The following is a 15,366-nucleotide window of genomic DNA, read 5'->3' as shown; positions in this document are numbered from 1 at the left end:
TCCCCTTGGGGTTTTTCCTCTGGGACTCCTTCGGGAGGGCACGGACTGTGGTGGCGTACTATTGTCAACAGCACCGTGGCTACCGAAAGGGGTTGCCCCTACCTCGGTCAGAGTAGGACTTGCAGGAACCGGGGTCGCACACCACCCCTCTCTGATACAGACGGTAAAAGCCAAGGGTGAATCGTGACAGATTGCGACGCCCAAAACTTCAGTCGTGGCCCGGAACCATGGAGAATCCCGTGATGAGTACGGAACCAACAAGCCAAACGTTGCTCTTGACTATCCAACAACAAGCCCAAGAACTCCAACAGCTACAAACCGAAAATACGGCTTTCCGACAAGCCCTAGCCTCTAAGGTCACTGATGTCCCTACTATCTCTGCAACTACACCTCGCTTCTCTGGGGATCCTAACAAATTGCGAGAATTCCTAGATGCCTTGACAGTCTACTTTGCATTCCGTCCTTCACAGTTCACGCAAGATAAAACTAAGGTTGGATATTTGATCAGCGCTCTATCTGGTCCGGCCTTAGCCTGGGCAACCCCCCTGGTGACAAGCAATGATTCCAGCCTGTCTAACTATTCAGCCTTTATTGCCACCTTTAAGCAAATGTTTGAGCGTCCTGGACTTGAATCCTCGGCAGAAGAAGCTCTATGCGATATTCAACAAGGAAGTCAGGATGTTCTACAATACATCACATGATTTAGAAAATTGGCAGCTGAAACCTCTTGGGTGGAGCGTACCTTGGTGACCCTTTTTCGAAGAGGTCTTCGGGATAAAATCAAAGATGAACTAGTGCACTCCGCCAGAGTGGAGGATCTCAAGGGTTTATTGGATTTGACACTTTCGATAGAATATCGTCCAAATGAGCGACGAATGGAGAAGAAAAAGAATAGTATACCATCACATTCAGTGACCTCCCGTGCCATTCTTCATCGTTCTGAGGAGACTTGTTCTGAAACTAAAGGGCCTACTGATGAGGAACCTATGCAAATCGATATGGCGCGTGGGCCTTTATCAACTAGTGAACGTGAAAACAGGCGACGGAAAGGACTTTGCTTTTATTGTAGTGCTTCTGGTCATCTACTTACCTGTCCCATCCGTCCAGCAAAGCCCTTGGGAAACGCCAGCTCCCGTCCTCTGTGAGAAGGGTGAGGACGGGATATTCCGAGATACCTTCCATTCGTTCTTTAAGAGAAGAAATAACTGCTCTTTTTCTCTTACCCGTCACCTTACAATTAATAGATGTCCGTGAAGAAAGAGCACTGGCCTTGTTGGATTGTGGAGCCAGTGGTATCTACCTAGACGAAACGTGGGCTATGGAAAGACAGATTCCTCGGATATCCAAGGAGGTACCAGAGCAAGTCCACACGGTGGATGGTTCCCTTCTAGCCTCGGGACCTGGCATACCACTCCTACGTTATGTTTGCATTTCGGGAAACATCAAGAAAACATTTCCTTCGACTTGATATCCTCACTGCATCACGTAATGATTCTGGGTATTCCATGGCTAACCCGGCATATTCCCTATATTAATTGGGAAACTAGAACCATTTCTCTTTCCTCCAACTTTTGCCAACAGCATTGTTATTTGGCAGGAACTTATTGGTCCCCGAAGAGTATCTTACTAACACCACCTAAAGTAGGATGTTCCATCAACTTTCTGCAAGGAGTACCCAGACATTATCTGGAATATGCAGTTGTATTCCAGAAACCAGAAAAGCCTGTACTGCCACCTCATAGAGAATACGATTGTGCCATTCCTCTGAAACCAGATGCCGTGGTTCCTTTTGGGCGAATGTATTCTCTAACCGAGCCTGAGAAAAAGATCCTCAAGGAATATCTAGAGGAAAACATACAAAGTGGTCTGATTGCCCCTTCCTCTTCACCTGCATGGGCTCCCCTCTTTTTCGTACCAAAGAAGACGAAAGATTTACGTCCTTGTATAGACTTTCGCGGATTGAATAAAATCACTACTAAGGACCGCTACTCTCTGCCTCTCATTAAGGATATTTTAGAAGCCGTCAGAGGGGCTAAGAAATTCACCAAGTTAGATTTTAGGGGAGCATACCATCTTTTAAGGATAAAAGAAGGTGATGAATGGAAGACCGCCTTCAGAACACCTTTCAGCCATTATGAGTATCGGGTAATGCCTTTTGGACTAACCAATGCTCCCTCCATCTTTCAGAGATTTATGGACGCCATTTTTTCTGATCTCCTACACCAAACAGGGGTCGTCTATCTGGATGACATTCTGATATCCTCTGTTCACCCAGAACAACACACTAAACATGTACTCCAAGTATTAGAAAGGCTTAGACAACATCATCTATTCTGCAAGCCAGAAAAATGCGAATTTGATCAAACTGAAGTAAAATACTTGGGTATTGCATCAATCAAGTAGATGTTGCCATGGATTCAGAAAAGATCCAAGCCATTCTGGACTGGCCATCCCCCTCCTCTATCAAGGAAACTCAGTGTTTTTTAGGATTGGCCAATTTCTATCGTCAGTTTATAGCCGACTTTGCCCGGCGAACCAGTCATATTACGCAAACCCTTAAGAAGGAAAGTCTACGGAAGGGTTTTTGTTGGACCAAAGACGCAGAATCTGCATTTCAAGAGTTAAAACATGCCTTCATTCAAGCTCCCATTCTACGGCATCCAGACACCACCAAACAGTTCATTGTGGTTACAGACGGCTCAGAAAGAGCAATCGGGGCTGCCTTGCTACAAAAACAAGATGATGATGGGTTAGAGCACCCCGTATTCTACCTTTCACACATACTATCTGATTCCGAACGTAACTATTCGGTTTTAGAACGAGAACTACTCGCCTTGAAGACTGCTTGCATTGAATGGAGACACTTTCTTATGGGATCGAAAGAACCTTTTGAGGCACGGACAGATCATCGGAATTTACAGTGTTTGAGAAACTTTCAATGCCAAAATAGTCGGCAGGCTCGATGGGCTTTCTTTTTTAGTCAATACGATTTCTACATCACATATATCCCTGGTTCCCAAAATATTTTGGCAGATGCCCTGTCACGCCGCTATCCTGAGTGTAGTGATTCTCCTGTGCAAAACCTATTTGAAAATAATAGGATTATTGGGTTGGTACAATCATTCCTTGATAAAGTGAAAACTGAGTATTCCACCCTTGAAACAACTGAGATGAACAATTTACGACCACAGCTCCATAAAGATCAGGATTACTACTATCATAAAAAGGCATTGTTCCTACCTACTAAAATAGTCCAAACAGAGGCCCTGCGAATGTGCCACGATTCCCCCATTGCAGGTCATCGTGGTATGAAGGATACCCAAGATCTCCTGCTTCACTCTTTTTGGTGGCCCACACTCAAAACAGACACTGAAAACTATGTGACTTCTTGTCCCATCTGTGCACAAGTGAAAACACCTCGTAATAAACCAGTAGGATTACTCCGTCCTTTACCTGTTCCACCAGGTCCGTGGCACACTATCTCCACTGATTTTATGTGCTCTTTGCCTCCTTCAGTTGGGAATCGGGTAATAATGGTAACGATTGACTCCTTCACGAAAATGGCACATTTCAGGGCATTAAGGAAACTACTTATGGCAAAAGAACTAAGTCAGATCTTTATTCAGGAGATCTTTCGGCTTCATGGCCTGCCGCAAGTCATTATCTCAGACCGGGGTCCCCAATACATCTGATGTTTTTGGAGACAATTTTGTAAGACACTAAGAATAGAGGTAGCTCTATCATCTGGTTTCCATCCCCAAACTAATGGACAGACCGAACGTCTGAATCAAGGCCTTGAACAATACCTACGTAGTTTTTGCAATGCTACGCAAAGCAATTGGTCTACGTACCTACCACTTGCCGAATTCTCATACAACAATTCGGTACACAGTGCCTCGAAAGTCTCTCCTTTTTATTGTTCTTATGGATTCCATCCGAAAGCCTTTCCTATTCCTCTTAAAGAAACATCTATTCTCCCTGCCATTACCTCATACGTCCGGCAACTACGGGGTATCCAGCGTGTCTTACATTCAAATCTTTTAGCCACAAAAACACGCATGAAAAGAATGGCTGACAAGAAACGTTGTGAAGCCCCGCCTTATCAGATCAATGATAAAGTCTGGCTTTCCTCTAAATTCGTACCCCTTTGATTAACCCAAAATAAGTTCAAACCTCAGTATTATGGTCCATTTCTGATTCTTCAAAAGATCAATCCCGTTTCTGTTCGTCTTCGTTTGCCTCAGACTTGGAAAATACATCCTGTGTTCCATGTATCTCAGCTTAAACCCTATGTCCCTGATCCTTTTCGCAGACAATTCACCTGTCCTCCTCAACTGGTTGACAACATGTCTGAATAGGAGGTCTAGGAAATGTGTGACTCTCGAGACTTCCGTGGTCGTCTCCAATACCTCATTCATTGGAAGGGCTACCCTATGAGTGAATGCTCCTGGGAAAACGCATCTGCGGTTCATGTCCCTCTTCTGATCTGTCGTTTTTTCCGTCTTTTCCCTCACAAACCTGGAGCCTCGGGGGGGACCTACTGTTGCGCCGCCGCGGCCCGCAGCATCTCCTGGCCGGGCCTCGGTGGGAGCCTCAGCCCGCGTTGGGGGTCGCGGAGCCCGCGCTGCGGCCCTTTTTTCCGGCCGCGCGCCGCAGTGGTAACTACGGCCCGTGTTAGGGGTCGCGGCAGCCCTTTTCTCCGGCTGCGTGCTGTTCTTTTGCCACATTGAGGCCTGAGACCCAGGATTGGGTGTCGGTCCTCGCCACGCACAGCGCACGACGCGGGTGTTGTCGTGGGGTGTCTGTGCCCCCCCCCCCCCAGCATCACAAACTTACCGGGTGCCCCAATTCAGGGCCTTCCTTTCCTCCTTATGGTTCCTGGAGCCATGCCTTCTCCTTCCCAGCACACCTTGCGCCTCTCTTTTCCCTGCATGCATCTGTTCCCTTTTTACTATGGTGCCTTTTTCTATCTATTACGATACCCCCTTCCCAATCCAGTATGGTGGTGTTACTTCTTCCTGTCTATCACTTCCTGTCTAGGGGTATATAAGGGGAATCAATTCTTCTTTTCATTGCGTTGCAACACTTCTGCGGTGGTGGTCACGCTCCGGCTGGTCTTCGCTTGGACTCCAGTTGTTCCTGTTTTTCCTCTGCTTTCCAGTATTTCCAGACTTCTGATTGCTAATTCCTTGTGTCCTCCTTCTGTTTCAGGGAGTTCCAGTTGGAGGTTTTTTCCCCTTAGGGTTTTTCCTCTGGGACTCCTTCTGGAGGGCACGGACTGTGGTGGCGTACTATTGTCAACAGCACCGTGGCTACCGGAAGGGGTCGCCCCTACCTCAGTCAGAGTAGGACTTGCAGGAACCGGGGTCGCACACCACCCCTCTCTGATACAGACGGTAAGCCAAGGGTGAATCGTGACATATCCCCTAGCTTGGCATTTTGACCAGGCTAAAACATGGAGAAGGTTGGTGAACCACTTCTACTGGCCAGGTATGTCCCATAAGGTGAAGACATTTTGTAACGCCTGTGCCACCTGTCAAGCCAGTGGTAAGACAGGCGGCTACCCAAAGGCCCCCTTAGTTCCACTTCCAGTAGTTGGGGTTCCCTTTGAAAAAGTAGGGATTGACATTGTCACTCCCCTTGACCCTCCAACTGCTTCAGGAAACAGATTCATACTGGTTGTAGAGGATCATGCTATCAGGTATCCTGAAGCAATTCCCCTGAGGACTATTACTGCCCATACAGTAGCTAGGGCCCTCATTGGTATCTTTACCAGAATGGGCTTTCCAAAGGAGGTGGTGTTAGACAGAGGTACGAACTTCATGTTGGGCTACCTGAAACACATGTGAGCTGAATCTGGGATGACCTATAAGTTCACTACTCCCATCACCCACAAAACAATGGGCTTGTTGAGAGATTCAACAAGACATTGAAAGGTATGATTGGTGGACTCCCTGAAAAACTCAGAAGGAGATGGGATGTCTTACTTCCATGCCTGCTTTTCACTTACAGGGAAGTGCCATAGAAGCGAGTAGGTTTTTCCCCCTTTGAACTTCTGTTTGGGCATTCTGCAAAGGGACCACTTTGTCTTGTGAAGGGGGGATGGGAGAGACCTTTCAGAGAACCCAAATAGGATATTGTCGACTATGTCCTTGGCCTTTGCTCCAGAATGGCTTCGCAACTAAAGACCTTGAGGCCGGGGGGCGCCACAGAGCCCACAGCAAGATGGCCGCACTTTAGTGAAGCTCTGCTGGCTGGGGCACAAAATCCTTCAATAATCCTATTTTATCAGCACTAATTTATTTTAAAAAGAAGCAACCTCAGAATGTGAGACTGCAGTGAGACTGCAGCATCCTGCTGGCCGAAAACAATTTCATAAAGAAGGCTGCAAAACAACCTTGAGAGATGACTGCAGAGGAGTTGGTGGCCAAAGCTTAAGATGGCGCTCATCTGTGGAGAGAGTGCCACCACCGGCAGACGACTGCACCTCGAGTAGGTGGCACTACAGAGACTGGCAGAACTGGAGCTTATGCGAGGCACGAGGAGGTGGACTCGCTGTTGAGGCTGCTGACTCGCCAAGATACAGATGGTATCTTGCTCCGCACGCTGGCTGAGGCAGAGTTCACGCTTGGTGGCAGCCTGTAAACGCCAGAGAAATCGGTGAAGAAGACAGCGCTGCTGTGGGCCTGTCAGTCACTCTCAAGGTGCCGGCTGACGGTGTGGTGCATTTGGTGAGTGGGCAGAGAAGTGAGCGCTCTGGGCACCAACACCAGAGTGTAACCAGTGGGGCCTCCTGAGAGACAGGCTGATACTGCTGTGGGAAAGGCAGCCTGCATGGGGCCCTTGTTGCCACATGCAGCTGTGGGGAGTAAGAGAATTGCAACTGCAGCGTTGTGCTACGGGGGGCTTAAGGAGGCAAAATAATACAAAACAACTAATTTAATTGAGCCCTGGAGGCGAATGTAGAGAATGGTAGCTGGATGGACTGTGTTATATGCACATATAAGTGCATTAGACAAGCGTCCTGAGTCACTGAGGACTGAAAAAGAAGTGTGCTGATACACTGCACAGCAACTTTGGTCAGCTATGCCACATACACAGTAAACAGATAAAACAGAAAATAATTTTGGAGCACCATATCGGTGGTACACAATTAGCAGTAAGCTAAGTGAGATGAGTACTGCATGTTTGGTCGACCCTTGCAGCTGTGGGAACAGGTGCCTGATTGTGGCTCCAAAGAGGAATTCGGGGTGGGGGGCTTGCTGCTGATGTACAGACCTACAGCTGGGGCAAACATTTATACGAACATAATAAGTGCCACACAAAACCAAAACGACGAGGCGCTAGATAATTCTCCCACAACATACTCGGAAACAACACAAGCTCAACATGGGGAAAACTGATGAAACGCAATCCTGTCTCACTTTTGACAATAAGAAACATTCCAAAACACAGCCGGACGCAGCAACATCACAGGACCATAACTTACAGGCACCAGGGGCCACGGCTCTGAAAGCCACTCTACAAGCAATGAGGCAAAGCCTACAGTCAATTTTTGGGAAAACAGACTTGTTAATTATTCAAACGGACCACATGGTGGCTAAATAGTATGCACAAACAACAAGAATCATAGTGGTGGAACAACATTTCTCAAATACTGAGGACGATTTGTAGGGCCTCTCCACAAAATGCCTAAATGTGGGGTCATGGCTGTCATTCGAGTAAAAAAATTAAGATCTCGAAGCACGATCCCGACAGAATACGCTTAAAATTGCTGGAATCCTGGAGTCTACAAACACTGGGAAAATGGAGCAATTTATTGCGTCCATGCTGCACAACAGTTTTGGAGACAAGACTTTCTCAGCAATGTTCGTTGTTAAATGAGCTCATAGGTCTCTAGGGCTCAGGCCTCTGCCTTGCACATCGCTGCGCACTATAAAAGCCAAATTGTTGAACTATTGTGACAGAGATGTGGTGCTTCGGCTGGCACAGGAGAAATAAGACATACAGTATCAGGGATGCAGAGAGTCATTTTTCCCTGACTTTACAATGGGAGTGCAGGCAGCACGGACAGGAATATCTCCTTGTAAAACAGAAGATGCAGCAAGCAGGTATATCCTATGCTATGTTATATCCAGCCAGGCTACGGGTTGATCATGAGGGAAAGCAGAAGACATTTCTTCATCCAAGAGCATCCATGGATTTCCTGAAACTCATCATATCGAAAAAAACAAACATCCTGAAACAGATATGGAACAGAGGACTGATTGATTACACTGGACAATATCCTTAAATACTCTATTGCACTCTGGAGCAGATGACCAGAGGCATGCCCGTCCACATTCAGGTGGTGCAGGGAAGTGCCTAATTGACTCCATATGTGGTGTAGCCCTCGTATGTGCTGTCGCTGTATGCACTCGAGCCATCTTAGCACACCATATGTAGGAGAGAACTCTTTGTCAGGAAATGGCTGGGTGGTGAGGCTGGAGAATCCCCTGCTTCAGATGGCCTGAGGGGCCTACAGTGCACTTAATGTGACCGTGCTGATTCATATGATGCTCCCAGCCCCCTCTGTCCTGTGCAGGGGGTGAGTTGTGCCTCTGTTAGCTCCCCACAAATGGGTATACCCATGTGTTTTCCTTTGATTGCAACAGATTGATTACTGATTTTGGATTGGTTGTGTTAGCTTATTAAACTGTTGGTTTGTTAATAGGATAAAGGGATCTCTTTGGCATGATTGGGATGCTGGGGGAAATGTTTGCTGTTAGTATTGGTGCGTTGCAGGTACTTGCGCAGTGTGGTTCTTACACACAGGATTATGGGACCACTATGAGCTTGAGGACAGTATACAGACTTTGATACAAAAGAATAGATGATGACTCCCGGTAATGGATATATAACGCTCAACATGTGGAATGTTAGGGGATTAAATAACCCCAAGAAAACGAGGCAAGTGTTAGCATATCTGGATGGACAGCATTTACAATAGCATTAATACAAGAAACACACCTTACCAAGGCGAATAAGGAAAACATAGGGACTAGGTGGGCAGTGTTCAGATAGCCTCCTCATATTCATCATACTCTAGAGAGTGATGGTCTTGATAAAGAAGGGGTCCCCTTTGGAATGTCTCACTCTGAAATAGATGATGGTGGCATACGGTTGATTGCACCAGGTACCCTCTATGGCACGAAGATCACTCTGGTGTTCACATATGGACCAAATATAGATGACCCAGAATTCTACAGAGCACTGTGAAATAGACTATACCTACTTCAGGCACCAGCCATTATGTGGGGTGGGGGACGGGGATTTAAACACGTACTTGGATCCGCACCTTGGTCACTCAGCCACTGGGACTGGCAGGGCAAACAAGCTGCACTGGTGATTCGGTAGGGAATGACTGATGGAGTAGTGGACACTTGGCGAATGAGGAACCCCACTGGTAGAGAGGGCACCTTTACCTCCTCAGTACATGGCACATGGTCCAGATTGAACTATTGGCTCATCGCCCAGGAGGTGGAAGGGTAGATGCAGGGAGTGCAACACTTGCTGCGCACATTGTCGGATCATGCCCCAGTCAAACTGGAGTTGACATAGTCCACAAAAGCATCCACTCCGTACACCTGGCACCTTCAACACACAGCATTATTGGACATTATACTAAGGAAAGGTGTGCGCACCACAATTGTAGCATATTTTAAAGAAAATACAGGGTCGGTTAAGGACATGGGCACACTGTGGGAGGCATTTAAAGTCATTATTCGAGGGGTATGTACTGGCTCGCAGGTAGGGGTACTGAAGGCAATGTGGACACAAATGAAGAACATAGAACAGAAGATACACATTGGGAACAAACATATACAACAGCGCCTAACCCCCAGACACTAGCTGCTAATATGGATCTAATCACCGAATACAATGACATAGCAGGGCAAGAGATGAGACACCTCTCCAAGCACCATGTGGCGAGGGCATACGGGGAAGGGGGGAGACCAGGATGGAGTCTGGTGATGAAACTGCACTCCAGAAGGAACAAACATATGTCAATGCCATTAAAACTAACTCAGGAGAAACATTACGACACCCTGGACATCCTTCACACCTTCAAAACTTGTATGGTTAATTATATGCAACACGCGACACAGCGTCAGAAGTAGAAACAGCTGCATATTTGGGGGATATAGCGCTGGCTTGGCTCTCGATGGGATGACACAGCCCCCGACTGTTGAGGATGTGAAAGATGCTCTCCGAGCCCTTCTAAATGGTAAATCACTGGGAATTGATGGGCGAATTTTATAAAGAGTTCGCTGACATACTTGATCCACACTTACACATGGTGTATTTAGAGGCATAAAACAGACAGACTTTCCCCCCTTTTATGTGGAAGCCCTCATAGTAATCCTCTTGAAGCCAGATAAACGCAAATCATATCGCCCATTGCCTCTCATTAATATAAACGCCAAAATACTGGCTAAAATATTAGCGAATAGGATTAAACCATTCCTTCCCAGTATGATCCTACTGGATCAATTGGGATTTGTCCCCACGACATCAACAGTGCATAATTTATGCACCCTTTTTGCACTGCTACATCACTGAGATACAGGCCAGTGCCCTTTTATTAGATGCTGGAAAGGCTTTCAATTCTATAGCATGGAAATATGTTTACAATGCCTTTGGCGTTCCTTAGATGGATACGGCTGCTGTATACTAACCCAAAGCCAAGAGTACGGGTGAATGGGCGCATATCTAATCCACTACACATATATTGGGGCACGCGCGAGGGGTGCCCATTATGGCCAATTTTATTTGCACTGGCGCTTGAACCTTTGGCTTGTATGATTAGACAGAGACATGCGTATGCAGCATTACGATTCAGTAGGCGCCCCTTATACAGAATCACGCCGTCCGCATATATTGATGTGGCTATGTGGGAACCACACAGATTTCTGTTGCAGGTCATACATGAGTATATCAGGTATGAACAATACTCCGACCTAAGTATTCATTGGCGGAAGTCCACTGTTCTTTCGTTGATGCTATCCACCCTCCCAAATCCGCTGGACTTCCCACTAGAGTGGCGCACAGATCGGGTCAAGTATCTAGGGATATGGAGCCACAGGGACTCGGATTTAGTGGTGCGGTATAATTATGGAAGGGCATTCACCAAATTGGAAGACCAGGTATCCAGAGGGATACGCCTCCCACTGTCATTGGCTGACCGCATAGTTGTCATGAAAGTGATCATACTACCTACGTTTCTCTATTTGTTTACATATATACCTGTTATCATGACACAGCATTGTTACAAACGCATTCATTCACTACTGGTGACATCAGCTGGCCGCTAAGAAGCTGAGGATTAACTGGGACATACTTACCCTCCCATATGATAAGGGTGGCTTTGGAGTGCAGGATCTGCATCTATACTACTAATGCACCCAGGCACAATTTGCACAATATTGGTACCACCCCACATCCTACTTACCACATCTGGCAATCGAAAGTGACGGTGCATAGACTACACCGCTTGCTTCGATATTGCAACATAAACGGGAGGAGTGACTTGGGGAGGAATAAACCCAGTTACTTGTACACTCAGTTTGTGAAGGGTGCTAGGTGTCAGAGCGACATTGCTGCCGTTGTATGCCCTGGCATTACCACTGCGTAATCATCCAGACATTTCAGCAACACAAGAAAAGCTAACACTCAACCTTATGGGTGAGTTAGGGTTGATGACTATGCGTGTCCTTTATACAGCCGGGACATCTGTGGAGATGACGGACTTGACAGAGGGAGCACTGACAAACTCGCTTATACCATTCACGAATTTCAAGTTGGGGTAGTGGTACTGGAGCTTTACCCCCAATTCCCTCTGAACCTCTGACCCTCAATGCATTGAAAATATTGCTTAGTAACACCACACGTAAACAATTAGTCACTATCCTTTATAGGGCATCTCAGGCAGATGGTCAAATCATGATGCATGCCGCCTTGGAGAGGTGGAATGCCGTACTAGATATCCCACTTAGTCAAAAAGAATGGGATTGGTGTTGTATTCTTATGGACAGACTTGCATCTAATTGTAACTTGAGGATTATCCACTTTAAATACCTGCACCAACTATATTACACACCTGAACAACTGTTTAGATATGGGTTGAGAGTGGACAACACGTGTGTGGGAAAGAGGCTGCAGATTTCATACACCTTGCTTGGAGTTGTGTTCATGTTCAACAATATTGAGAGAAAGTCATATCTGCTTTGGCCGAAATCGTAATGGTCGAAGTGGAATGTTCCCCTCAGTGGTATCTACTAGGCCTGATAACGGATATCCAGCCGGCATATAAGAAACTTGTGGCAGTGGCGCTCCTGCTAGCAAAATGAAGGGTTGCCATCCACTGGGGGGCAAAGCTAGCACCCACAATGAAAGATTGGGTTTGTGATATGACGTACTGTCAACCACAATTCGAATTGTATAAAGAACTCCCAGTAGCATCAAGGCCCATAGATATATGGGCCCCATTCACAACTTATATGCTATCCAGACCAAATGATACTTGAACGTATCTCATGACTGCTACTTTGATATGTAAATATGCTGGTATTATCTGATGTACTGTATCTTGTTTAACGGTTATGAAACACAAAAAATAAAACTATTAAAAAAACCTTGAGGCCAGCCAAGAGCTCTGGAAGCTATAGTATGATCAAAAGGCTGCAATGGTGGAGTTCCAACTAGGGCAGAAGGTATGGGTTTTGGAGCCTAGAAAGAAAAGGGGAAGTCACCTACCTGGTGGACTGACTCTTGCAGGAACCCCAAAAGGGTGACCCATGTCAATCGCCTTAAACCCTATCACAGCAGAGCTGAGATGGCCATGCTCATGGTCACTGATGAGAGGCAGGAAGCTGAGAGTGAACCTGACCAGCAACCCAAAGAATGGCGCAGTGGAAGAAGTGGTCTTTTTAGACACCCTCACTGACCAACAGCAGATTGATTACAAGCAAGTCTTGCAGCAGTATGCTGAGCTCTTCTTTTTGACCCCTGGTCAGAGTACCTAGTGTACACATGATGTGGACACTGGGACAGCTTGCCTGTCAAAAATAAAATCTACAGTCTGACCATGTCAAAGAGAGCATCATAGCTGAAGTCAGCAAGACGCTGGAATTGGGAGGCATTGAGCACTCTGAGAGCCCCTGTGCCAGTCCAGTTATCTTAGTCCCCAAGCTTTATTCCCAAGGTAGAAAGAAAGAAATGCGGTTTGTGTGGACTATAGGGGCCTCAATGCTGTGACCAAAACCGATGCTCACCCAATTCCTAGGGCTGATGAATTGACTGACAGGCTAGGGGCAGCCAAATTTCTCAGTACTTTTGATCTCACATCAGGGTACTGGCAGATAGGTCTGACCCCTGGAACAAAGGAGAAATCAGCATTCTCCACTCCTGGTAGGCATTATCAGTTTACTGTTATGCCCTTTGGATTGACGAATGCCCATGCCACCTTCCAAAAGATGGTGAATAAAGTCTTTGCTGGGTTAGAAGACTTTAGTGCAGCATATCTTGATGATATTGCTGTCTTTAGCTCTACCTGGCAGGATCACCTGAGCTCCCTTAGAAAGGTCCTAGAGGCTCTGAGAAGTGCAGGCCTCACTATCACGTCAAGCAAGTACCAAATAGGGCAGAGCCAGATTGTATACTTGGGTCACCTTATCAGTGGATGCCAAGTTCAACCACTAAAACCCAAGATCCAGACAGTTCTGGACTGGGTACCTCCAACAGCCCAGACCTAAGTCAGGGCATTCCTTGGCTTGACTGGGTACTACAGGAGGTTCATGAGAGGATATGGCACCATTATGACACCTCTCACAGAACTGACCTCCAAAAAGATGCCCAAAAAGGTAAACTGGACAGTGAGCTGTCAAAAGTCCTTTGACACTCTGAAAGAAGCTGTTATCAGCATCTGTTCTAAAAGCTTCAGAATACACCAATCAGGTCATAGTGCAGACAGATGCCTCTGAACTTGGGATAGGAGCAGTCCTGATCCGAATTAATGATGATGGACATGACCAACCTGTTGCTTTCATCAGCAGGAGGTTACTCCCCAGAGAGCAACATTGGAGTGCCATTGAGAGGGAAGCCTTTGCTGTGGTTTGGTCCCTGTGGACTTTGGGGCCATACTTGTTCGACTCTCACTCCTTTGTTCAAACTGATCTCAGGCCTCTCAGGTGGCTAGTGCAGATGAAAGGTGAAAACCCTAAACTGTTAAGGTGGTCCATATCCCTACAGGGAATGGACTTTTCAGTGGAACATAGACCTGGGACTGACCAGGTTCTTCCACTTAGAAGATAAAGACTCTCTTAGAAAAGGTTAGTTTCATCATCTTTTGTTTGGAGGGGGGGTCGTGTAGGAAAGCACCCTTTTTGGCATGGTTAGGCCCTACTTTTTACCTGGTATCTGATGTAATTTCAACTGAAAGTGTACTGGATTCCTGCTAACCAGGTCCCCAGTTTCCCCTAAAACTTCACAGTGGTTTTCCCCAATTGGCAAAACCTTTAGCACCCTCCGTAATTCCCTAGTAAATGGTAAATGGTACCCCTGGTACCTAGGGCCTAGGGTAGTAAAAAGGGTACCTAGGTGCTGTAGCACGAGTCATGCCACCCTAAGGGACCCCTCACCAAGCACATGGCAGGCTGCCACTGCAGGCGGTGTGTCTTGGGGCAGACAAACATGAAAACACTATATCGCTCACAGGGTCCTTTTTTCATTTCTATTCTTATCATGTACTTTGAAAGAACCTTTTAACCGCGACACTGACATTGGGAGGAGACCACACGGGAAGCATTTTTGGCAAGTAGAATGCACTCTTGTTTTCACCATTAATTTTATCACTGACGTTAGCGAGCAACCGCTGGTAATCTACATGCTTACATACTAGGTATATTTGGGAGTATCGGTATGCCTCAATTGAGATGATGTTGCAGCCCTGTTGGACCGTTTACCAAGTGCTTGAGGAGGCAACCACTTTTGTTTGGCAGTAAGTAACATTGCATACTAGCATGGATTCAACCTGTTTTATTTCTAAAACACACATAAGTGTTTTAACATTGTTTTCCTATGTTCAATACTCCAACGCTTTTCTTTCCTGTTTCTGGATTGCAGCATAAGTGGAAATAATTACAGCCACACATAGAAAGGAACCAGATGCATTCTGGGTGTTGTAGTCACTTTTGCATGACATTAGGAAGCTTCTCGTTCGCGCGTCTTGTCTGAGTACCAATGATTTGAGCTTCATAGTCATATCATAGACCATGTCTCTGTTTGATTAGCACAAGGGGTGTGGTCATAGGAAGGATTTTTTTCGTA

General features: G+C 46.4%; 1 protein-coding gene across 1 annotated transcript; it reads left to right on the top strand.

Annotated features, from left to right (window-relative positions):
• Positions 1-227: 227 nt before the first annotated feature.
• Positions 228-701, top strand: LOC138267117 (protein LDOC1-like). The gene has a single exon (XM_069215966.1). The coding sequence runs from the start codon at positions 228-230 to the stop codon at positions 699-701; it is 474 nt and encodes a 157-aa protein (XP_069072067.1).
• Positions 702-15,366: the final 14,665 nt, after the last annotated feature.

Source organism: Pleurodeles waltl, chromosome 12, assembly GCF_031143425.1.
Source record: "Pleurodeles waltl isolate 20211129_DDA chromosome 12, aPleWal1.hap1.20221129, whole genome shotgun sequence".
NCBI lineage: Eukaryota > Metazoa > Chordata > Amphibia > Caudata > Salamandridae > Pleurodeles > Pleurodeles waltl.
Note: the sequence above shows the minus strand (reverse complement) of the source record. Positions and strands in the feature narration are given on the sequence as shown.